We start from the raw sequence: 26,173 nt of genomic DNA, 5'->3' as shown, positions 1-26,173 counted from the left end.
CATCAGCCTGCTCTTCTCTAAGTTCTACTTCTGTCATGTAAATACACATTCACCCCCACCTCTCCTTTCTCTCTGCCCTGACCCCATTTCTGGTCTTTCTTCCCCTTTATATAAACTTCTATCTAGTTTATCTGTGTTCAAAGTGTACAAGCAACAACTCAGGAATCTGTGATTTTATTTTAATTTTTGGCATTTTTTAACACAGAGATTAAACTGGTCCAAAAATTCTTCTTTAGTAGGAAGATATTTAATGTTAAATACTCCCTATTAAAAGAACTATCTAGAGGTACCAAACTATTTCACATGAGCAGAATCAAGAATGTGTTTAGTGCCTTTCAACATCCTGCAAATGACTTTCAAAAGCACTAAATCGAACAGGTGAAGAACAAAATATGAAACTGTTCTTGTGACAGAGCTGGATGGCCAAACTTAACAAGCTCAAGATGACCTTACTGACATTGATTTGAGTAGGTCTGTAGAAGGAGGAAAGCACTGGACAGTAGGGGCAGAACTTTGTCACAGATAAGTACCAACTACCTGGTGTGTCCTGAAGCAATTTTGTATTTTTCAGCAGTTTACATTTAAATACCTTTTAAAGGTATGGATACACATCTCTTTCCAGAATAAATGTCTTTGTATTTGAAGTCAGGTGAACATGTGCCTCAAATTTAACATCCACATCCCAGATGCTTCAGTTGCTGAGACAGCTGGACTGAACAGACATTGCAAATATATTTACATCGCAGTTCCTTTCTATATTCAAATTCCAATCCTTTTCCAGAGCTTTCAACCATTATCTCCTACAACTGGAAACTCTGAATGTTCCCCAAATCCCCTGAATTATGAGGGCTGAGACACCAGTGTAAGCAGCATGCAAAAGTAGGGCTGAAGCCCACGCTGCTTGATATGATGTGCCACTATTTTATCTATTTATTTAATACAATTTCATATTCATCCCCTGAAATGTTGGATTTATTAATAATGAGAGGCAGGCTTTTGTAACTCAATAGTATTCTCCTGAAATGACTGATGACAGACAAACAATTTATCTGGGGCTGTGTGCTGTTGATACTGAACCTGGACACAGAGTGGTGCAAGCTATTTTCTGAATGCTCTGGCCCTCGCAGAAGGCACCACCGTTGAGTGGGGCAGGGTTGGTGCAGGTCCTCGTGCGCTTCTGGAAGCCTCTCCCGCATCGGCTGTTACACACTGACCACTCAGTCCAGGTAGACCAGCCTCCGTTCACTGAAAAGCAAGAGGGAGAGTATGATCCCATAATCAGGCCAGTTTGGTCAGCCCAAAGCCCAAAGTGATGGCTGGGAACAGCAGGAGAAGCAACGCTGAACAGACAAAACCCACGTCTCCAACATGCCAAATGTATGCCAGAAGTCACTGTAAAAATTTGAAGAAATGCTGATGCCAAATGAAAAGCACCATTTGATGACAATTAGGGCTGGTAGGTGACCAACCTTACTCTGAAAACTGACCTGACCCAGCCTTAAGCTCCTGATGGAGTATGTATGATCAAAATCCCTGCAGATTCAGAGAGCGCACACAGCTCTAACAGCCAGAAGCCTACGGTCTGAAAGCTGCAGCACTTTCCAAAGGGAGACAACGTGCACTCCTGTTCATGCTCAGATAAACCTATCACCTATGTATGCTGAGACACCCTCATGCTTTGATTAGATATTGATAATTTTCTCTTCCTTTCTTTGAAGACGGTGATTTCAGGATGTCAGGACAACTTCACTCATCCCTCTGTGGACCTAGCTGGTGCATATGAATGTCTCAGCACTTCCCTAACAGATATTTAAGCTGTTCAGAGTGAACTAACACTAAATACATTTTTTTTAATTGACTTTGGGAAGATATTTATCTCTGGAAAGATATTTATGCTGACTCTCCTTTTCACCCACCTCATTTTCTGGGATAGAGGGATAGATGAAGAAGGAGCTATGCTGCTCTACATAAGAATGTCACTGCCAGTGTATGGGTAACATACTAACTGCTCAGATTCTCTAAACCCAAATGTTTGTGATATGATACAACCCTTAAGCAGTTCTGGTAGCAAAACCCATAAAAATGTTACTCCCCTACACATGTCTCTTGAATGCACTGTTGAAAAAAAATTCTGTATATGTATGAGGAGGAGTTGCCTACATCTTTATGTTTCTGCATTCATCACAGCTACAAAACACAGAGCTCTTGCATGGTCCATTCCTCAATATCACAACCACTGCTAATCAACTCAATTCAGTCAGTTTTCTATAAAAACTGAACTAAAAGGCCTTCATTGTAACTTCGGGGAAGCAACTGCTCACAATTAAATCTAACTGCTACCCTGAATATGAAATGAATATTAGGGATAATCATAGGGATTTTTTCCTACTTGTCTATCCTATAATTAAGCTGATTGTAAGGAACACCAGTTCAGTCAGCTGGCACATCATCAGAGCAGGTTTTGTTCTGGTGGATACCCCCACCTGGGATGCATTTGGGGCAGTAACTCTGCAGGGGCAAAGGCTCAACCTGGTGGGGCAGAGCTGCAGCGCAACACAGGCTGGAAGAGACCCTAGAAGGGCATCTCATCTGGCCTCTCCACAGCCAAAGCATGACCAGCCTCAGTTATATCAGGACTGTGGATGCAGACACATGCAGACACTGTAGATGCTTTCCCATGCTTTGTATTCCCCTGATGTTTATTTTTAAGCTAGGCTGTGTGCCTCTGAACTGCAGTCCCAGAATGCTTTGTTACTTTGCCCCTGATGTCAGGGTATGTTTTGGCAGTAGACAACAAAATTAAGCTTATTTAAATAAATATAAGAAGATGGAGGGTTGTGATGAGCTCTGACACTCTTACCAGTAGCTGGGAGGATGAACTTCCCATCAGTTTCACTCTTATTTCTGAAAAGTACCACTAAGAATGTGAACTGTGGTGGTAGTAAGCAATGCCTTGGACACTCCTGTTGGAGAATGTGCCCTCGTGGCTCCTTGCTGTATCCAGCCAGCATGTTACAGCAAGGGGAAAAAACGCCTGCTCTTCATGAGGTAGCTGGCTGTGTGTGTAGGTGCTTGTTCCTCCTGTCACCAATAAGCCAAGCCATCAGACCCGTACTTCTGATATTTTCGGTAATGAACCCTGACTGCAGTCCCTGTACATGCCTGCAAGTCAACAGGCAGCACAGGCAGCCCAGACTGGCCACAATCAGAGTTGCACACACGCATTTTGCATCCTCCTCCCGCCCCTCTCGCTTTGAGTGTGCATCCATCCATTTGCAATGGGACAAGGCACCACTTACCATAGACAATCACAGTCGCTGTGGTGCTTTTCCTTTTGGCCACTATGTTTTTTGCAACACAGGTGTAATTGGCTGTGTCAGAAAGCCGGGCTTGCTTGATGATCAAGTTGTGATCAATCGTGATGTAAAAATTTCGGTCTTCCACGGGATCAATAACCTCTTCATTCTTCAGCCACTCCACCTTGGGGTTTCAAAGAGCCAGAGGGGAGGTAGTGAGTCAGCACCAAGTCACACCACCATTGGACAGACACAGTATCTATGATTATATTGCTTTTAAGTACACATGCACTCACATGTACATACGTGTTATTGTCTTGCTGCAATTAGAATTAAACAAAACAGAGACAGTTACCAAGAAATCACAAGGACATCAGTGCTTATATTTCCTTTATACTTATATAAGCTACATTTTATTTTAATAAAGCATAATTTCCTTGTCTACATAAAACCAAAAACCAAAACACAAAACACAAAACAAAACAAACAAACAAAAGCAACAAAAAAAGCCCACATATGATTTTTAATCTAGGTAATGTTCTCTTTATTGCCTTCCTAAAAAAGCCCACCCTGTTATATCCCAGCTGAGGGCAGTGAGCTGCTCTTAATATAATTTGGCTGCAAATCCAGTAGCTTGTTTTCATTTCAACTGTATGCTCTGAAGGACAAGACAGGACTGGGCCCTGGATGGATCAAAGCTGGGTCTTTATGTCACTGGATCACTTCAGCCTGAGTCCAGGACTTAATTAAATGAGGAAAAACATAAACACAATCAGCCTGCCAGACTTGTGAGGTGCTAGCTGCCAAGACCTGGTTTCACAAACCCCACTTTTCTAAAGACATTTGAGGAACTACCCAAGCATTGATGTACCCCAAAAGCAACCAAGAACCTGCTCCCCACCTGAGACAGCTGTACAGACTGCCTCAATCCATGGTGAGAAAACGAATGACCTCTCCTGGTGCTCAAGACAGAAGGCTCAATTCATGCCTGGACAAAGCCAGTCCAATGCTGTAAGACCAGTGCTGGCAGATGTGAGCTTGGATTATAGGTCCCCACCACCCAGTCCCCCTCTTTAGCCCTGGCTTAAGTAGCTCCAGCTCCCCTACCCCAGTTTGGGTGGAGGTATATCAGGTGTGAGCTGCTTCCAAAGGTGTACACCTTAGTGAACGTAAAGCCATTGCTTCAGTGAAGGCTTGATTTAACCCCCCCTTTCCCACAGCACATCCCTGCAGCACGTGGCAGTCAACTATCAATACTGTGTTGCTTAAAGTTGGTGGTGTAAAAAGGGCCATGGAAATGGATACACGTGTCTGTGAGGAACAGGAAAAGAAAAAAAAGATATAAAACTTTGGAGGCTGTATTTCTGTCACTACCACAATCCTGTTTCACCATGGAAGATATAAGCTCTCAGTCAATAGTCTGTTTTTCCTCGACAGGATAACTAAAATTGTTCTTCCTCCTTCCTTGAATCCTAATGAGTATCAGGTATAATCAAGACAGACAGATTCCTATTTAGTCAATGGCAATATTTAGCTCCTTCCTCACCTGCAGGTCAAGTCCGCGTGCATTCTAGAATGAAAAACAAGCCAGGAGCTTATCTTCACCAGTCAGAGGCTGTCACTTAACCGCCGCCTCTCACACAAATAAAACACCTTTTTTGGGTTTTAATGTCATTGATTATTTCTGGGATGGAGTACAGACTTATGCCAGGGGTCTAATAGATCCTACACGCACTGCCAGAACCATGTACGTACCACCTTCAAATCTGCCTGTCATCTTCCTATCCTCTGCACATTGAAGACACCAGGACATCAGTAAGAACAGGACTACAGCCTACATAGTCTAATGCTCAGTCTAAAATGTTTCTGGTATGCCCATCAGAGCACATACTCCAGCAGCCTTTGGCACCCTGAAGGCTCCATGCCCAAGCACATGGTTGTCTTTTTCAAGTACTCTGCAACACTTTCTCTCTCCACTGAAAACACACATGCATATTCAGTCTGGGTCTCAAATGATTAGACAAAATTAAAGCTGTAAGTATTAAATTCCCTATCATCCCTGCAAAAACACCAAAGATAATATGAAAACAGAAGTTGCCAAAAAAAAAAAAGGCAGTTCTGTATAATTCAGTATATTGCCTCTGGCTCTACACCAAATCTCTTAGGAAAAAGATCCTTTTCACCTAATGTCTCAAAATTCTACAGAATTTGCTAACAATAAAAGTTTGCAGAACAACAGGATGCCTCTTTCTTCTGCCAGTACATCAGAACTGCGTGTGCACGTCTAAATCCCATCTCTTTCACAAGATATCTCTAATACATCTAATTCAGTCTTCTGACATCCAGGTTTTTATGATGTCTGTTAATGTTGCAAACTCCAATGTTAAATCAGAAGGGAGGAACTGATGGATGATTTGACACACAGCAGGAGTCTCCTTTCACACACATTTTAGCCATCAGTAGAACAACACAAAAAAGAGCACATCCCTCCAGTGGTTGTGTTTTCTCCCTCAGTCCTTGTAGAAATGGTATCTAAGTCAATACACTACAACATATAAGTGAGGCTGTTGTTGGTACTTATTTTCAATTATTATCAGCCTCATTTTCTCTGGTGCAGGTGACTGCAGTGCTCAGTACCTCCAAACTTCTGATTTATTTTTTTTTTTTTGAGGTAACCAGTATAGGTGGGAGCAGGTTTGTTCTGTCACGAAAGTAGGAAGAGATCAGGCGTCAAATACAGAACACAGAAGAGAACAAAGAGGAATGAGACAGCATGATTTATGAATGACAAGTATGCAAACTGTTATTACAGAAGCTAAAAAGCAACAATCTCTTTTGATGCCATGTCATTCCCCAAGGCTCAGCCCCCTCACTGAAGTAGGCTGTTAATTCAGTCAATGCAGAAACTTATCTTGAATTTAATTCTGCTGCCTGAATAATAGAGACTGGCAGATGAGGCATCAGACACTTATGTGCTAGAGACCTCTACCCCTGCAGGCAAATGGACAGAGGGACAGCAGGATGTCCATGGACATTTCAAAGTGCACAAAATCCAGCCTCCAAGGTCATACCAAATCACACCCTCGTGCCTCCGTTTTTCATATATCTAGAGATGTTTTGGAGTAGATGGTTGCTTTTGCCTAATATTGAAGATGTATATTTACTGGCTATAATAACAATTCTTGAACAGGCATCTAGTCCTACATATTCAATTAAATCAAGCATGTCCTTCCAACTGTTATTGATAAATGTACTGATGGCTGTGCATGCATATGTAGGAAAAGCATGGGATCAGTTTTTCTTTATCATAACAGAAATCATTTAATTGCCAACAATTATGCCATAAAGGATGAAGTAAGTGTACCCCCTGGGAGATGACAGCTATGGAAAATTACAACAATTTGCAATTACAACAATTTCCCCATTTCTTATTGTTAGTTTTCTACTTGCAGAAGTATTTTTGTTATATGTTTGCAAACTGACTAGCAAAAGTTGAGGTGCGAGAGTAGTGAATGAAAACTTGACTTATAGAAACTGCAGATGCTGAGAAGCTGGAGTACACCTGAAGCCAGTTACCTTTTGGTCAGAGCTCCTTAGCACTCTGGAAGCAACTTGCAGAGCAGTGAGGCACACAGCTCCTGTCAGCTGTGCTGGATCTGAACATCCAATGCTGCTAATGGGCTGGCAAGCAAGCCTGCAAGAGACTAAGCCATCCCTGCAATGGGCTGAGAAAGCGCATGGTCCAAGGCGACTGTAATTTACAGCAACATACCTTGTAGCATCTTTCTGTCATCCCGCTCCCTAGTGAGAGACAGATGTGTTGTCTCTAATCATTCACTGATTGGTATCGGGAGATACATTAACATAATTGGCACATTTGTTCTAATTAACAGAGGGAAGCTGCCACATGCCACCCAACATGAAAAGCAAGACCATCGGCAAGAACAGAAAACCTGTGATCACCACCTCAGCTATACCTGGGAGCTGCAGCCAAACCTGTGCTGCCAGAGGATGTTTCCAGCAGCAGCACAAAATAAGGCAGCAGACACAGAGATAAAGACTTGCAGAGCCAGGACAGGCTTCTGTGCAGACTAAATGAACACAGGGAACATAAATCACACAAGCGATTACAGATGCAGGAAAACCTATTACAGAGGCTAATTGCTGACACAAATTTAGCCATACTAAGTTACTAGCATTACTAGGCACTTAAGTCTCTTGGCACACTTGTTTATGTATGACTGTTTTAGAAACTGGTAGAACAGAAGCACATCTGTTCCAAAAGAAATCCAAGGATGGAAAAGGAATAGGAGCTCATCTAGGTCCTGCCCTCCGTATCATACAAGTCATTCCTTGCACCTCTCGCAATCTCAAGAGCAAAGTCAGCAGGGTATGAGTTCTGGATCCTTGTTGCTCATTATCTCCTCTGCACCAACCTGCCCTAGAATCATCTTCAGAGCAAGGTCCACCTGCCCAAAACAACAAGTCTTTTATCCTCCAGACACAGACAAAGTGCTCCAGTGCAATTCTCCAGAAGAAACAATGCAAACAGCTGGGAGAGACTTGCCTTGATAAAAGGCAATTTGTAATTCTGGGAAGTGAGAACATTGTACCCCTGCCTTCCCCATGCCTGGTTGATGCAGCGGGATTGCTTTCCATCTGGTCCCTCATCCACATTGGCATTGCGGTTGGTGTTCTCTGCAGCTGTGCCAACTGGTCACAGCGGCATCACTTGCCTTGCAGCAGTCCCTGCTGAGCTCACACAGCCTCCAACAGCCACAGGGAAATCACAGCTCCCCTGCTTCACCTGAATTGTAACAACAGACACGAATCCCAAGCCATATTGGTAGTAAGGGCACACATACTCATCCCAGTAAGAATAAAGCATTTGTGCAACTAGCTACTGATTTGGACACAGTACAAGATGTTCAAGTGAGACCGAGAAAACTTTAGCAGCTTTCATACAGGCTATCGAACCAGCAGCTATTCCAGATACCTTGAGACTTGAGTGCCTATTTGAAGAATGTTATTTGATTTTTGGATTTTGTTTCAAATGTATACTTTCACCCCAGTAACTGGTTGTTGAAGGGGATGCTGTCCTCTATATACTATTTACTGAAAAGAGACTTAAGATTAAAAAAAAAAAGAAAAAGGTGATCTCCAAAGAGACTGAAATTACAGCTATGAGCGACTACAAAACACACATTGAAAATGAGACAGCAAATGCAAATCACCACGATGTTTTGTTAAGTTTTTGCTATTGTGCTTCTGCTGACAATAAGGGGAATTGTTGTTCCTGCTGTGGAAACACTTCCTTAACCACACATATATGCAGCTTTCTGCTTGAGTACTAAAATCTACATAGGGTGTATGTATAGCTGCTGGATGTCCCTGGCCCCATTACAGTTCTCTTTATGCACAACTGGGAAGTGAAACCTCACAGAATAAAATTCAAAGGCCAAGGTGGACTGGCAGAAGCAGATGGAGAACTTTCTTCCATACAGCCTCAAATTCAAACATAGGTCATCATCATCATCATCATGGCTGGGTTTCGCGAATGAAGATCTGGAGAGGGCTCTACCCATGTTTGTTACAAGTGTGCTGGTGGCTAAAAAGGCCAATACAAGATAGACACATCCGGCTGCACAAGGCACAGCAGAAAGACTCCTTAGGTGGTATATTCTGCAAAGCACGATTCTTTCTGTGTTGTCTTTTCTCCTCAAGGGTGATCCTGCGTGCTTTTTCAAAAGCATCAGCAGTGTTATAGGTGGTGTGTCTCCAGGCCTCCCGATTGGAGGCCAGAGTAGACCAGTTATGTTGATCAATATGGCCAAGGCTGAGATGTTGTTTCAGGGAGTCCTTGTATCTCCTCTTCGAGGCTCCTCTCATGCAGCAGCCAGTGGCAAGTTCACCATAAAGCAAGATCTTAGGGAGGCGGTGGTCCTTCGTCCTGGAGACGTGCCCTGCCCAACAAAGCTGTGTTCTCAGCAACATGGCCTCGATACTCGTGATTGCTGCTTGTTCCAGAACTGACGTGTTAGCCACATAATCTGCCCAGTGGATGTCTCTGCACGATTGTACGGAGACAGCGTTGATGGAAGCGTTCTAGGAGACACGGGACCACTACGTGCCGGCCGACGGGGGCGCGCCGCGCAGCTGCCTGTGGGAACTGCGCCCCCGTAGGAAATGAGAGGAAGAACTATGGAGTACACAGAGGTTTGCCAGTCCAAGTTTTGGGGGAAGAGAGGAGCGTTGGGCGGCCCGTGGGGGTCCTCAGACCAACAGGAGGGTGGACGGGGCAGCCCTGTATGGAATGTTGCAGGTGAGCAGTGCAAGTAAAGATCTGTGGTAACACGATGGGAGGAGGATAAGGCCAGGGTGGATAGCAGGCTCTTCTGGGGGGTTGGGGGATTTTGGCCGGGCTGGGGCCATGGGAGATTCCCGAGCCCCGGATGGGTGCGGGGGCCGGAACGATTTGTTTTCAGTTCACCTGTGGCTAGTGCCCAGGTTCAGTCTGTTTTGGATTTATTTACTGAGCCCTGAAAGGGGGGTCAGGACAAACATAGATCATGGCATTATTAAATGAAAACCATAGCATCTGCTATGTGGCCATCAGAAGTTTCTGGGCTTCCTTTCCTACCTGAACAAAGGGCTTGAACTGGAGGTCCCATAGCTCATATATTGACTGGCACTTTTGGCATCATGTGGGCATGTGGAGTCCCCAGTCCCAGAAGCAACTGAGGGGGTCTGTATGGAAGCAGCCTTAAATGAGTTACCAAAGTGACGTCTGCAGTCCTTTGATTGGATTGATAGATGGATGGATCTTACTCTTCACAGCACAGAGCTATATGCTTTTCAGGATCATTAAATTCAATAAGGGAACAGGATTTGGGGGGTGGCTGAAGTCCCCAAGGACACCCCTTTCCCACTCAACCTCAAAATTGCATAGTGCCTGTTATCATACAGGCAGCTCCTCCTACAGTTTCAAAAGGCTGTAAGCTGTAAATCCAGAATGGATTTTGTCCAGGTTACATTTTATAGTAAAAGAAAAGCATCAGGTCTAGAAGAACATGGAAAATCCTGATCAAAACCCAGGAAAAGCTGATCGAACAATTCTTGAGTGACAGCTGACATGTTCTGCAGACAATATTTTGGAAGTATCTCCACAAAACCATGGGAGCATCATAATTCTTCATGCCTAAGGTGAGCACTGCTTTTGAAGAAGTTACTGTCAGAAGAACTGACCAAGGCAGACACTATCACCAGGTGACTGAGGGTGCTGTTAAGAACCAGGGGCCCTGCAAAGCCCTGACAGAGGTAATTCTCACACTTCAGCCCCTCTGAGGTCTGTTAGCTATAGTGAGCAAGTCACTCAGTGTCAAAGTAAGACCTGATGGACTAATTTCATAGGCATATGAGATTATGATTAGAATAGTATCTCCAGGATGAGGAGCTATCTTTTCTAAGGGGAGAATTGGGAGGTATGCTCATCTATTTCCCCTAAGTATGGAGATATGCTCATCTATCTGCATAAAAAAATGCAGCTAAAAGCTGTGTCCCACACTGCATATCTTCCAAAACTAAAAAAATAAAACACTGCTCCTTCTGAGTACATTCTGAAAAGGACAGGTAGGTTGTGCTAGCCAATCCAGCATCCCAGAGCTGTCATTGCCACAAAAAGTGAGTTGTAGAGAACATGATAAGCTAGCCAAGTGTATGTCAGTGCTCTTGTAGAACATCTCCCATTGTAATATTTCCTGGACAAACTAGAAATCTGACTGTTCTCCAGTCCCACAGATCATCCTTGCCTGAATAGAATCATACATGAACTTGATTCACTTCTGAGCACGCTCTGCCCTCACTTACATTGGCATCAATGGAACTGCACTAGAAAGGAAAAGTATAGGGGTAGATCCCATAGAAACTTCACGTCTCAAAAAACTCAGTTCTACAAGAAGACTTGTGCACCTTGACATGGGTTGCTGCACTGTGGAAATGAATTGGTAGGAAATGTAAAAATAAGACTACCTAATAAGCTAGTAGTCCCAGGAAACCACAAAACCCAAATGCCAACCTATCCTTCAAGCAGGAGATTCTAACCCACCTCTCATGCTTTGCAAAAGAGTGTCCTGACCACCACCAGTAGACTGGGGGATAAAATATATATAAAAAGGAACAGAATTATAGGGGACCAGGCACTGACAATTACAGGGAGCTTTATCCTAGAGTTTTTGAGGACAGACCTGCATTGTCAGACCCTACCCAATGGCTCTCCATGGAAAAACGGATGAGCAGTCCTCATTCATTTTGGGCTGTGCTCCTTCTGCATGCAAACCTGTCTTCCCCCCCCCCTTCCTCCCACTGACACTCAAAGGCAGTTCTGCTGTATGCTGCAAGGCACTGCAAAGAACAGTGTCACTTCTCAGGTAATTAGCTTTTGTGGCCACAAACTCCCCTACTTGTCTCTCTCAGAGCTCACCTTCCTGCTGTGAATGTAAAACACTGTCTCAGTGATACACACCTGCATGGAAATGCATATACATGAACTCCCAAGTAAGGGATAACTGCTGCAAAACATAAGTGGCTCTCATGAAACAAAGCAAACAGCAGCCACCTTAATAATCAATTAGATGGAGCAGCCACCTGATGCAGCCTATTTGGAGAAGTCCCCAGCTTCCATCAGCTTCGCCTGTGCAAGAGCAGCTGAATAAAGTTTGTGTCACGGTCATCTTGACTAGGCAAAACACCCTTTTCTGCCTCTTGACTCAGTGATGTTTTCCCCCTTGCTCTAGTTCCTAATTAAAGCCATGAATGTGGATAAATATCATATCCAGTTTTAAACCCAACCGGGTCACCAAACTGTGCGCTACACTCTGTTCTGCAATTAAACTACTCTGTGAAACACCTCAATTATAATTAAAGAAGCAATTATCCCCCTGCTAAAGGCCCCACAAATCACACATTTCAATGCAAAAGTTCGCCTAGCAGCTCTACGGCATATTAACCAATCTTACATCTCATTTGCTTTTTGATCTATAACCTATTCCAATGAGCTAATTTGATGTGACTTAGTGTCTCTAACTATATTTTGTCATGTGCAAGATGATGCTGGCATCTTTCAAGTAACAAGTTAAATGAGCTAAGGGGTTAATTCTAATAACTCTGTCATTACTGTTGGAGCATCACAGATTAGGATCCTTCCTGCCTTCTCCAGTTAGGTTTGAAAAATGCACACACAGAAAAGAGTGGAATTGAAATGGATGCTTCTGTTGCTGCCAGGGAACTGCAACTGTCTGATTTCCACTGGGCATGAGGCTGATGGGTCAGACTACTTATCTCACCACTTCATCCTATTTCTCTCCATTGAGGAAAAGCAGAAGGCAGAGAAGCATGGAGCTAGGGCAGGGCGCTGCTTGGTTTTATATCCGTACTTTTTTTTTTTTTTTGTCACACGAGGAATACATGAACTTGCCTCTTCACCCCTCATCTATGTGTGGTAACCTCAGTGCAAGAGCACCTGTGCTGATCCTTCTGCTGCTTTCCTGAGCCATGCACTGGAAAAGCCAAAACATTTACCCAGGCATTTCAGAACCTCTAGGCTAGTTCGGCTTGATGTTGGCTGTAAAACTGAGAGTGGGGAGGCATGCCACAGTGCAGCTGGCACCCATGCTGGTTGGGGCTGGTGGGCAGGGGTATACGACCGCAGAGAAGCTGATCTGGTTTTCCCAGAGACCTCAATTCCTTACTTTGTCCCAGGGGAACAAACAAGATGTACTTTGATTTGATCTCTGGCCATGAGGCTGGTTGTATTTTAACACATCAACTTCCTTTTGGATCTTGACTTTTTTTTTTGCTTTTCCTAGTGTCCATAACCGGAGACTACTCTAGTGCTTGTCATGTACTAGTGGATCTGTGGGACAGGCAAGTGTTGTCTTAAAATCTTTACCTGCCCGTCTCTGTCTTCGTCCTTCTTGCCCTTCCGAGAAGCTGTATGCTGCTATGTGGTTCAGTTTTGCACTAACAGTATGATCTGCTCTAGCATTGATCCATAAGAGCTTGACATGGTTAATTAAATATGCTGGGAATTATAAGACTGAATTCCCCAGATACTGAAAAGAGCACAGAATTTATCCCTGACCATGCTTGTTCCCACCACTTTGAAATAGCAGGGAAAAAAATCCCAAACAAACAAACAAAACAAAAAAAAACCAGAAAAAACCCCCAACAAACCACAATAAAGGGGGAGAATCGAATAAAAGAGAAAAAGCAAGGGAAAGATGCTAGTACTTTGGACTCCAGCACTGCACTGCATTACACTGAAGGTCTATTTCATACAGTTTCACAGTGTAAGCTTTTCTTCGTCTGTTTTGGTGTTAAATCCAGCGACTACTTCAGAAGCCAGTAAGTGAAAACCCCTAAAACAAAACACAGTGCCCAGAATGTGAAGAGTTTGATGCACGTGGTCACCAAAGCATTTGGAAAAGCTAATCACAGCTGCATTAATCTACTCTACTTGGAATCAAAGCAGTCTTTTGACAAGATGGAAAATAGCCTCAGACTCCTGCCTGCCTTCTCCCAAGTCCCTTCTTATAGTTACCTGTACCATCATATCAGAAACTTCTCCAAACAAATAAATGAAGTCTTAAACAAAGAACTCATTCATCTTTAAATTAAAATAATCATGTAATCCTCCAAACTACCAAGTTATCTTTCATCTTTCTGCTTTTCTAAATTTATCTTACCAGCTTCAGCAAGTGGCTGTAATAAAGTGTCACATTAAGGTATTCATATTCATTAGTGTTCAGGTCTTTGTTCTTTTAATAGTGTTGGAAAGAATCTACAAAGAGGCTGTATTAGGCGGCTGTCCAATCTGGGTGTTTGATCTCCTTCTGACTTCAAAAGTCAGAAGAGGAAAAAACCCAACACTGAGAACAGTTCTTTTGAATGTCAGATGGGGGGAGTACGATTTCTGAGTCTGCCAAGTGTTAATTGGTGTCTGCCCTGACCATGGTACAAATAAGATTCAGAGCCAGTCAATGTACCATCTTGAAGAGCTATTGACAGAGTGAGCAGGATACTGGAAGGCAAGAAAAAGCACAACTGTTATGACAGCAGCTCACAGAGGATTTTTTCAGAGATGATTTTCTATGAACCATGTAAAATTGTGCTGTTTGGGTCCCAGCCACACGACTGGGTATAACAGACCCTTCCGAGGGAACAACTGGACTGGCTGCTGAAATTTCAGAGGTGCTTGTAATACTGCATAAAAACAAACTACCCATCATCATTAATCTCTCTTTCTAGCAAAAGTAATAAAGTTCCCCAGTACAACCCTGCACTGCCTGAACAACAAATCCCATTGCAGAAACAACTGTCATGGCACAACAACAAGTTGATTTGATGCAAAGAAGCATCAGAAAGGAAAATAAAACCCTGCTGCTAAGTTCCTGAGGAAACCCAACTGATTAATACTACGGTTATCAGTAAGCTGGCTTGACAGACCTAAACACTCCTTACAGTTTTGAAGGTCTTAAAGGGGAAAGAAAACAGCCTAGAGAAAAAGAAAATGGGAAAAATCTTCTAATTATTCTTTCTGATGTTTGTGGACAAGTGTCTGCAATTCCAATTAAATCTAAACTTGGGTTAGATGGGGAGGTAACAGTTTAAGCTTCATCTCCTGAGAAATCAGCCATCAGTGCTGCATGACAACCACTTTACTACTTAGCCATGACAGTCTGACTTATCCTAATGCAAATTGGCAACAGTTTCTTCTGTGCATGGTAGAGGAAAACCGAAGAGAATTCAGATAGGGGAATTACCGTCATTAGCAATCAATTTTTCTCTTAACAGCCGCAGCGGATTCAGGATTTCAGAGGCCCCCCCTGTGACTCAGAAATCCCCTTTCTGTGAGCTGTGAGTCTGAAGCTGGAGCCACCACCGCACTTAGAGAAGCTGCTGTTCAAGGGGACGCTCGCTGCTGTCCTCAGGCACAGATTTTGCTGAAAGGTCGGCTGCCTCCTGCGGTGGAGGGCAGGATACCCACTCTGAGTTTACTTAAATGCCAGTAGGAAGACCAGATAAGTTCCTGAAGATGGATTATTAGGCAAACACATCTCCTACTTGCCCAAACCTCATGCTGCTTCACGTGGGAGCCTGTATTGGACCATGGTACATCCTCTTGTGCCAAGTTGGCAGGCTTATGCCTGCCCAACATGAGGGAAATATAATCTGGCAAACTTAAAATTAAAACATCTTTATATCAGTCTTGCAAGGTGCCTCTCAGAATAAGTGAAATGGTTTTCTTCTTTAAAAGGAAAAGGAAAGAGAGTGGGTTGGTATTAATATGTTCCACCTAGTGGAACAGCTAAGTGTCCTTCAGATGCCAGATATAATTGTGATTTTTCAAGGGGAAGAAAAAAACTGAAACCAAACTCCCTGCAGCTCTGCCCAGCAAGGTACCAAAACCCAAAGCCATTAATCAGTTCCCAGTCAATCTTGTCTGTAGGCAGCAGTCAGTCAGCTCTCCATTACCACCCATTCATCATGCCATGCTCTGTCACTGTAGATTAGCCACTGATCAGGCCTTAGTTAGGATGTGCAAGTGCCAGGACACTGCTGTTGCTGCTCACCTCAGCTACTGGGATGCCTTCAGGGGGACGGCATTGGAGCAGGACCTCTTGCTCCAGGGACACTTCTTTCCCCAATGGCTCCTGCTCAAAAGTTTTCCGGAGATCTGGGGAGAGAGAAGGAAAAAAAGTATTGATAGTACTAATAGCTGGTAATTTAAATTACATTTGATTGCCATACTGAATGAACGCAAGAGACAATGAAAACAGCAGTTCTGCTCCCTGGAAAGTAAAGCACTTAAAAAAGGGTGGGTCATGTTTTTGCTTCATTCCAACATTAAGCAAAGATTTCATAGTGGATTTATTATTATGGTACAGCATATGAATCCAGTCAGGATCCAAGGCTTCACTGTGGAAGGTGACATAGAACAAAAAGTGCAACAAGTCCCTTCTTCAGAAAATTTATGTTTGGTAAACTACACCAGTGAAGTACTAAAGAAAGTTATGGAAAATTAAATAAATCTGTAAAACTAAAGCATATAAACTGAGTTGCCTTAAATTCATAGATGAAAATGCTCATGCTGTGATCTAATGTACTATTAGCCTATAAGCTTTAACTTTACAGCTTTAGCTAATTTGTCTACACCTTATCATTATCCCTGTAGCACTAAGTTATTATTATTATTATTATTAATGTAATAATAACAACAATCATATTAATTACAATAAAAAAATAGCAATGTGGAGCTGAACCATGCTTGGATCCCTCCACAGCACCATAGAAATGCAGTAGGGTGCATTTCTCCAGAGATAGGACCAGTTCATTATACTGGAAAGCTGTGAACTCTGGCTTTCTTGTACTCTTCTGTAATAACTTCGCACAGATGGTAAAATGGACTTCAGAAGTTCCCTCATTACCACCGTCTCCGTGTTTCTGCCATGCACTGCCACGCTCTGTACTGTGCCAGGGAGGACAGGGCTCTGGAGAACTCAGCATTCAGCCCCAGTAGATACTGGGGATATTCCCTCTGCTCCTTGTTCCTGCTGCAAATGGACGAGGCCATGTTCAAAGTCACATCAGAGAGCTGGCCTGACTTCAAAAACTTTGCAAACCAGTTATTTTTATTTTACTTTTTGTTCTGAAGTCAGACCAGTTTCTTACGTCAGCTCACAGTGAGGCTGCACAAATACTTGTGTCATATTGGAAACAAGTCACAGTCATATGGGAACAATTTAAAAGCCAAATATTTCATATTTTGAAGCCATAACCTGTGACTGCACTGGAAAACAGATCACTGAATTGAACCGGCTAACAAATAAACCATCCAAAGAGTTATTTTTCATCTAGATTACCTCCAAGATCTAATTTAGAACTGACCCCACAAGGAACTGCATCAGCACTACCAAAACGCAAAACCCGGGGCAGGCAAATGTACAGACAGAAAAGGGGATGGAGTGGCTGCTACCAAAATCAGCTCCTCTGAAACTCACCTCTGGGTAGCATATCTACACTTAGCCTGTATTGGGAAAATGTGGTTATTCAACTATCTGGAATTAAATGTCAATCTAATTGTACCATGGAAAAGCTCTGTCACAGCTGGAGATGATCATTTTAACTTAAGCTGATATAGTAGTAAACTTCTAACATCTTTAAACCCAAGCATTTCACAAGTGAAACTGAGGCATCTTCCCCTGCACCACAGGCATGAGAGAAGCAACCCCACACCTTACTGCTTTCCCACCACTGACATTCCTAATCCCTCTAGCACAGAGGGTAGGGATACTGAGAGGCCCTCTGATAGGACAAGATTTATGGCCACAGCTAAAGGCACTGAAAGATAAGCTTTGGTAGATCCCGCTGTGGCAATACAAGAAATTACTGTCTCCAGCTCTCTGCTTGTTTTGGAGTTACTCTCTGTGAAAAGGAAGCACGTGCCAATGTCACAGCTACCTCACCACAAAATCCACCATTTTAACCTCAGTTCTTGCTGAAGGGGGCTTTACCCTACAACACTGGATAACTTATGGCAAAGAGGAGGAGCAAAAGTACAGATGCAAATGTTTCTTAGGATGACATGCCAAGTTTCACCGAGCTGTGCCTGTCAGCATCTTTGTCACACTGGAGTTATTCCAGACGAATGAGGCTTGTTCATGTGAGAGCAACCACAGCAAGACAACTGGCCAGATTAGGTCAGATTTCTGTACATAGCTCCCAACACATTGCCAGATCCAGCATCATCAGCCCTCCTCCAGCTTCATCCCACCCTCTCTGACAGGCTACTCAGGGAAAATTTGGGTAGTATGGCTCAATTTGAGTAAACCCAAATCCTTCAGGTGCCCTGTGGGTAGGAGTCATTAAAAAAACACTGAGTTTGGAGTGGTGTACTTCCACACTTCAAACACAGAAATGAGCAGCTCTTTCAGGAACTGGTGGGTTTCTTGGGAAGTTACATTATTCCTTTGGCCCAGGCTCCTCACCCTTCCTGTGGGCTTGATAAGTATCCTGGGCACACATAATGTCAGGTTAATGCAATTTGCTTTAAGTTAGCAAACAGCTGGGGTTGTGTAGCTAGCAGTACCCATATGATCATATTACTGCTAGTTCCACAGGTATTTTCAAAGGAAAAGAATTACTTCCACATCTGGTACACCTTAGTGCATTTAGCAGGTACGCACACGTGCACACTGCAGACAATTATTGTGCTCTAATATCATGGCTGAGGGTAAATGGGAAAATTACCATCACAGTAATAGAAGCATATAAGCACAGTAACAAACAGCGTATCAATAATAGCTTTCAGGTGTTCAGATATGGAGGGATGAAGGCAGCAGAGGTAGATTCAGTAGATAATAATCTGATTTTTTTCCTAGACATGCTAATTTACTGTTCTGACAACCTTCCTGAAACATTTAATAGAACTCTTATGTTCTACATTGCCTCACATGCACAAAACCCACACCTCCCATAAAGCACTTGCCTTTAAAAAAACCTCCAAATTTTAGTGTATACAAAAGTAAATAGCATTAATCTAAAAATGTGTAATAACAGTAAAAAAAAACCCACTTTAACCTCCTTATTATTAACAGCTGTAATTTCTGCAGTGGGAATAGCTGGAATAATTGCAGTGGGGCTACAACAGGTGAGATGAACTCTGTGGGACCCTGGGTCTTCTGGCTGCCCCCACACACGGTGCCTTGCTGTGTGAGGTTGCTTTAATGATGCCATTGGATTCAAGTGGGTCAGTGATCCACGAACTAAAAATACACTAAGTAGAGGCCTTGACATAAGAGGCAGAAATGTTCTCAAAGAAGCCATTAGGTACTACTGAGTAAATTATACTAATCTGTGTGTGGGGGGAAAAAAGGTGCATAATTGTTTACTTACAAGACTGAGAGCTCTTATATGATATTCTGTTGGCTCCCTCCCACGTGTTCACAGCTTCAACCCACCACTTCCCACTGCAACCATGTCACCTACAAATAGCTACAGATGGCAGCAGTGCAGGGCAGGTTTGACCTAACCAAGCATAAGGCTGGCTGGTTGTGACATGCACAACTTAACAAGATGGGGTTTTAAGTGATAAAGAAGCAGAGGGCCTGGACAAACATCTTTATCACCTGCTGTAACTATCATGAAACCACCCGCTGGGACAGCACTGGATTCTGAAATGACTGGGTTTTTTCTATGGCCCTTGCTATAATGTCATTGTTCATAACAATGACATCCTAATTCTTCAATCCTCAGTTTCCTTTGTCATCAGGGAAATCTCACACTGTCAGTCAGGACTGGGTGAGCTTGCTAATGTACTAAGGGAATTTGAGAAAGTGAAAAATGTTATCGAAAATGCTCTGCTTGGGAAAGATTCAAAGTGTCATATATGTTACAATTGTTTGTGAGCAAGGATAGAAGGGATACATTTTTCCCAGAGAACGTTAAGAGACTAATAGAATACATCCCAGTTTAAAAAAAATAATTTAACAATCTTCAGATAATATGCCTGAAAAAGCAAATCAATAAAACATTTGATCCATTCTGGATCAGGATGCTTCTGTCTATGAAGAGACAATGTGCATTATTAAAGCCTCAGGTCGGCAGCAGTCCTGTTGCTGAGACACCAAGAGAGCACCTTCTCCACCCTCACCTTCCATAGAGGAAGACACGAGAGAAAGGCAGTTCCATTTCCTTTCCGTTATTATTTTGGTAATGTAGAATAGTCCTGTATTGTCTGTGTTAGCAATACTCTTCCTCCACTTATACAGGTAACATTGCTGCCACAGCTCATCTCTCCAGAGTGGAGTGTGCCTTCAGTGATGCTGAAGGGTCCATCTTTTCTCTCTCACCAGCTCTCTCACATATCTCACTAAGCTGCAGGTAGGGATTTCACTGCCTGGCCCAGGTAACAGGCTGCACCCCCATCAAGCACTTAAGCCCCACCTCTAACTTCCCTTCAAGACTATCTTCCTAAAAAGAAACCAAGGAGAATAATTAAAATTCTGGTCTGCCACCTTGAGTCAAACTCTATTTTCCTTACTAATGCATAGTCCTAGCAAATTCAGAGGGGGTTCCTGTGGCATGTATCGCAGCACATTTACAGCATACTTAAGAACAGACTTTCCTTCAAGACTTCTGAAATACTTCTTCACAATCTTCTCTGGTAAGGACATATGGCTACATTCAGAGCTGCATTGAAATGAGAGAATTTTCACAAGTATAAAACTGAAATAAAGTAACGGGAAATAAGAATCTCAGTGTACATCATATTGTTAGCTTTACTCCTGAATTGCTATGCTTTTTGGGCAAAAGGGCATTAGATCTACATTTTGATGCACTGCTAAATGACTTAATTTTGTTTAATGCATTTTCATCTTACAAAAGAGTCAGAAGTTGCATTTTTGTCTGCTAAAGGTAATAGCTTATATAGGAAGTCATGTCATTTCACCACTTTCTTTTCTACCTGTCAACTTCTAAAAAAGCACAAAGAATGACCCTATTATTTTTCTTTAATCTCTTTGTTTTTCTGGGTTTTACTGTGATAGGTGGGTGGATAAAACTATAAGGACATCTTTTATAATTTCTGAGAAATGTGCTAAGAGGCAGACCAGACAGTTCAGCACAGTGCTAATGTAAGGGTGAGTAATGAATGAGCATGAAAAATGGACATTTGTCAGCCAGGAATTAGATGTAAACCAGATGAACAGAATAATACAGCATTACTGTCAGGAAAAGATGAATTTCTGCCCTTGGTAGACCTTTAAGGGTCTCTGCTCCTTCTAGGAACTCCAACATCAACTTTCCTTCTGTAACAAGTAATCCAAAAAATTAGCAAGCTTTAAGAGCAAATAAGGAAATAAACACATTATTTTCTATACAACTGTCATATTAACTATGCTCATTGAGAGAAATATGTTTAGTGTGTGCTTTCAGAGAAATAAGGGTTTAAGAATGTGAGAAGACCTTCACAAGAAGTATGCTTTATATGGGTAAGTATATATAGCCATCCATATAAACTCAAACATGTAATAAGCAAAAAAATGCAATTAAAACACTACAGAAATAAGAATATGGCTCGGTATAATTTTAGCTAAAATTTAGTTATTAGAGGATCAATATGTAGCCAAGCTCTCCACTTCAAGTCTACCTCCTACCCTTGAGAGTGTTCTTAACAGGTAAGGTTCAATATGGTTTTAATTTTACTCAGCCTAATAAGAACATCCAAACAGAAAAATAATTGCTGAAAAAGAATGGTAAAATGCCACTAATGTTCTACAAAATGAAAGAGGATCTGTGCTTCTGAAAACATATCTCACTGCATTTATTCCCAAACTTGGATGACTGATGCTGAGTTTGAGAAACATGACTAATAATGTAGAACTGGTCTATTCCATTCTTCTTCCATCACCTTCCAGAATGTGGATAGAGTTAAGAGACACTTTCTTTTTTTTTTTTTTTCTAAAAAAAAGAAAAAAAGGCATTAGAGACTGAATTGCAAATCTAAATGTTAGAAACCAGGCATACTTTGGCCTCTCTTTTCTGTTCACAGCTGAGTCTATGACCTTTGCACAGGGATCAATCACACTGGTGGGTAAGTAATGGAAAGGTTAGGTACAAAAACCTTTTTTTTTTTCATTTTGTTCTTCTGTGGTTTCAGCTCTCTGTTATTAATTAGATCAAACCAGATTTCCACTGAGACAGTCACAGGAGTGTCATCAGTCTGTAAACCAGAGGATCCCTCTGAACCTCTATCAATTGCTTTCCTAAGTGTGGTATCTCACCCTGCAGGGTCCCCTGCTGTATCAGTCACACACTGGGTGTTGATCAAAGCCTCCTGCCCTCCTTCAGTACACCACTGCTCATGGAATGACACTGTGGTTGGACAGACCTGTGCTCTCAGCTGGCCCAAGCCAGTAGCTGGAGCTGAGGAGCTGAGGATTAAGGAAATAAGTCAACACCTCAAAACTCCATCTTAAAGCTCAATACACAACTCTGTGCCACTCTTTCCTTCTCTTGAGGGGCTGTTTCATATCTGGACAGTCCTAAAGACAAATGTCGCAGCACCATGGAGGCTTTCCTAGCCACATTCCCAGCCTTGGAGAGGAACATCAGGTATGGTGGAACTTCCACCTTTCCAAAGATGCCTGGCAGCTGGTCACTTGGGATAAGCTTGTCTGTAGCTCTCTGGTGTCACAGTAATAAATCAGGTTGACACCCCACACAGCCAAGAAGCAGCGTGAGTTTTGACAGCTGAGCAGCTGATGGGGACTGAAGCAGCTTCTTGGAAGTGCACAACATGTTTCCGGGAGGCAGCCTACTATATCCACTGACCTGAGTTACAGAATGAGGTGAGGAACACCCTTTGCTTGTCAGGCTACAGTCTGCAAGACACTCTACAAGAGCCCGGCACCTTCTCTCCTCTTTTATTCTGTATATATTTTTAGCCTAAGCAAACAAGGGGTGTAGACTGGCCAGCCCCTCATTCTAACAACAGCATCTTCAGCCAGCTGGGGATAACATTACGCCCTGATGACTCTCTGCAGACTCACTGCCTAGGTATCTGCAGAAAAAACCATTTTTTTCCCCTCCCCTCTTTAGCTCTAACCTAGTTCAGCCAGGTGGTCCTAAGACTAAACACTCTTTTGCAATGCAGCTTCCACGTGGGCTGTGCTTGTAATGAAGGATGACCCATTCAACACATTTGGTATTGATACAATTGCAAAAAATACAAGCAAGCAAACTTTATCAAGCATTCACTAAGCAGATGGGTTCCCAGGTGTACATCAGTTGCACTATTCTCTTCCTCTTATATTTTTACTTCATAACTCGATATTTCTTTGTAAGCTTAACCTAAAAACTAACTTGTAAACTTAATTCTATTCATTAATTTATTTGGTGATTAAAGATGGAATTCAAAGTTTGTTTTTTTTCAAATAAATCTAGATGTAATGTTCAAATAACCTAATCTCAATGGGTGCCTTTATACACGACAGATATACTAAAGGTACTAAAGAGAGATATTAGAAACATCAGGTGTACGTTGCAATTCAATTCGTAGAATTGAATTTACAAGACACTGAAACACTAAAAAAGAAAACTATTTATATACATGTGGTATTTTGTTGTTGTTGCTCTTCTGATACACTAACCCAGTGCACACAGCTGTCTGGTCACTGCCAAAATATACACAAAATTTTGTTAACTTCCTAGCTGGATCTATGTATCACCGTTAGGCACTAAGCAGACTCTACTGAAAGATGATAATTTCTTAGGCATGACAGTGTAGGTAGGTAAGGCTCCTACAGAGGGACTAAATTCACATAAATTCAGTAAAGGGGTTTCCTTCTGTTTTTTAAGCAAAGCTAACAGTTATATCAAGCCCACCCTAATTTATAGAGTCTTGGCTCTTTAATAAAATGCAATGTAATTTATATTTATTACTGTTGCAACTGCATCCTTAAATTTGGGAATGGTCATTCCTGTTAACTTGGAAAGTGGTACAGAAACATGCCTGTCAGGAGCAAAAACAGAGTGGTAGGATCAAGTATGCTAAATGTGCAGTCAACTTCTCTGCTGCCCTTTCTGTAATCTGCTGTTCTTTAGTAATCTTAGCTTAAGACCACATGCCTCAGTTATCCCTTTTATTAAACTACAAGCAGCAGATATTGATTAGTAGCAACTTAAATGATACACAAGGAAGGAATTAGGGTCCTATCTATGTTAATTCTCATACACACTTATCAAAGTACACAAACCACATTTTTAGGATATTTTTTAATACTGGATATCCTGGGCCTGCCTTCCTATTAAAATTTTTAAATGTTGTCCTTCCTAGCTCCCTCTCCTTATCTCGACATCCACCCAACTTTGTATCTATTGCAAGGGACTCTAATACTTTGGTGGCTACAGAACATGTCCTCACAGAGTTGCTTGGATTAGGTGTGTGAAGAGAGGGAAGAAAGGCACTGCATCAATGTAACATGGAGCATGGGACCCAGGACTAAAAGCTGAGATAACAAGTGCCAGTAAAGAATCTGAGATTATTTTTTTTCATATCTGTTTCTTTGTATAACTGCATACCCCTTGTAAGCGGAGATAAACCACCAGATGAACCAATCTACTCTTCTGTACTGCATTTATCTTATCAGTATACAGCATCTGACAAGCATATTTTAACTACATTCCTTTGAAAAATTGTCTGGGGGAATAAAGGCTTTTAGATAAGTACATAGGAAACTAGTACAAAATTATAAAAAAGATTAACTGTAGCACAGTTCCTTACTACATTAGGGCTTTTTAAAACTTTTTTTGTTTACTAAATTCCGATTTTAAGATAATAAATAAATGAGAAGAAAAAACTATTCACATTCATTACATAAAAAAAAAAGACCGAGTAATAGAAATTACTGAAAAAGCTTCTATTTTCTCATGAGTGTTCAAAAAATCCAAAACCTAACAGAAGATTTAGGGCTTATATTCTTACCATATTTTCTCAAGGACAGCATGGGTTAACATCACGAAGTCAGTGAGGCTACAGCAACACCGAAGTGGTGCAAATGAAAAGTAAGGTTGCTCTGTGCACATGGGCTCAAAGCAATTTATCTGAGCCACCCCTGTATTATCTGATCTAAAAATTAGGTCAGATCCTGCAGCTATTGTTTAGTCTTTATCAGATGTATCTTCCAGTGGGTTTAGCTCTACTTTTGGTTACACAGGCTCAGATCTCATTCATTGTTTTAACAGGAATTTTTCCCTGTTAGGTTTTATCTGCTCAATTACATCAGTCCTGTTACAGAAAATTCACATTAAAACTTTATATTCGGCTCGGTTTTTTTACAGCTGAAGGTAAAGCTGCCCAATCCCCCTCCTTCCTCCCTCCCTCTAAAACAGTAACATCTTCTAACTGAGCAGAAAAACTGTATCAAAACATATTAGTGACTCACTAGTGCTCCTGATAGGATGTACCTAGAATAAACAAGAAATGTGTGAATAAATAGGAAATGTGTTTTAGCACTTTCCTTGGCCAATATCTCAGAAAATTTATTATATCTTTCCAGCTTCACCAAGATACATACATTAGGTGTCCCTACTTTGTTGGGCACGGAGATATCTAAAACGGCAAAAGTGAAAATTAATCTGAACAAATCTGCTAGTCTAAAAGGATGAAATCCTCAGCTCTGCTCTCATGGGGAGACCAACACCCCAGGAGGATGGATTCCATGAAGCAGGAGAAATGTTCCTTATCAGAAACAGCCTGCACAGAAGGGAGTAATTTCCCAACATACTCGTGCTCCAGGCGTGCAACAGTGATTTGCCGCTAAATGCCCTGAAGACTTAAGGAAGCTGGGATGTTGTCTTTAGACTCACTCTTTTTCTGTTTATATTGCTAGCATGGGCAGCCTTTGAAAACCATCAGCATCTTTACTCCATATTTATAGATTACTCCTTTCCTGAATAACTGAAGCTCTTGGTCAGAGCAATGTTGCAATTGATTTTCACCAAGAACTTTCATTGACTAGGTTGTTATGTACTTTCTGACACATGCCTGACCCTGCATTAAACAAACACAAGCCACTTTTCCAGGATGCACATTTTTCACACTTTCAAATTACTTTTCAGTTAATTCTATTACACGCTCAGTGAACAGTGATGCTGGATGCTATTTTTTTGTTTGTTTGTTTTAATGGAGTGTAGCTCCAGCCCTTGAGAGGACACAATAATTCCAGAATAAGACATAAGGGCATAAAAGAGAAAAGATAAAAAGAGAAGGAGAAGGAGATGAATAGGGAGAGGGAGAGAGAAAAGGAGAGGGAGCAGAG

At 42.0% G+C, this 26,173-nt stretch overlaps 1 protein-coding gene across 2 annotated transcripts in view; it reads right to left on the bottom strand.

Moving 5' to 3' along the window:
- Window positions 1-26,173, bottom strand: part of UNC5C (unc-5 netrin receptor C) — a 257,215-nt gene that overhangs the window by 48,899 nt on the left and 182,143 nt on the right. For both annotated transcript variants that reach the window (XM_051789747.1, XM_051789749.1), the window contains exons 4-6: window positions 15,926-16,029; window positions 3,300-3,480; window positions 1,078-1,245 (exon numbers count right to left, since the gene is read on the bottom strand). In XM_051789747.1, the coding sequence (XP_051645707.1) occupies window positions 1,078-1,245; window positions 3,300-3,480; window positions 15,926-16,029 (453 nt within the window). The remainder of the gene's footprint in view (window positions 1-1,077; window positions 1,246-3,299; window positions 3,481-15,925; window positions 16,030-26,173) is intronic.

Source organism: Manacus candei, unplaced genomic scaffold, assembly GCF_025592945.1.
Source record: "Manacus candei isolate 608988 ecotype Guabito, Panama unplaced genomic scaffold, ASM2559294v1 h1tg000028l, whole genome shotgun sequence".
Lineage (NCBI taxonomy): Eukaryota > Metazoa > Chordata > Aves > Passeriformes > Pipridae > Manacus > Manacus candei.
The sequence above is the reverse complement of the archived record's forward strand: the minus strand, read 5'-3'. Positions and strand labels throughout refer to the sequence as shown.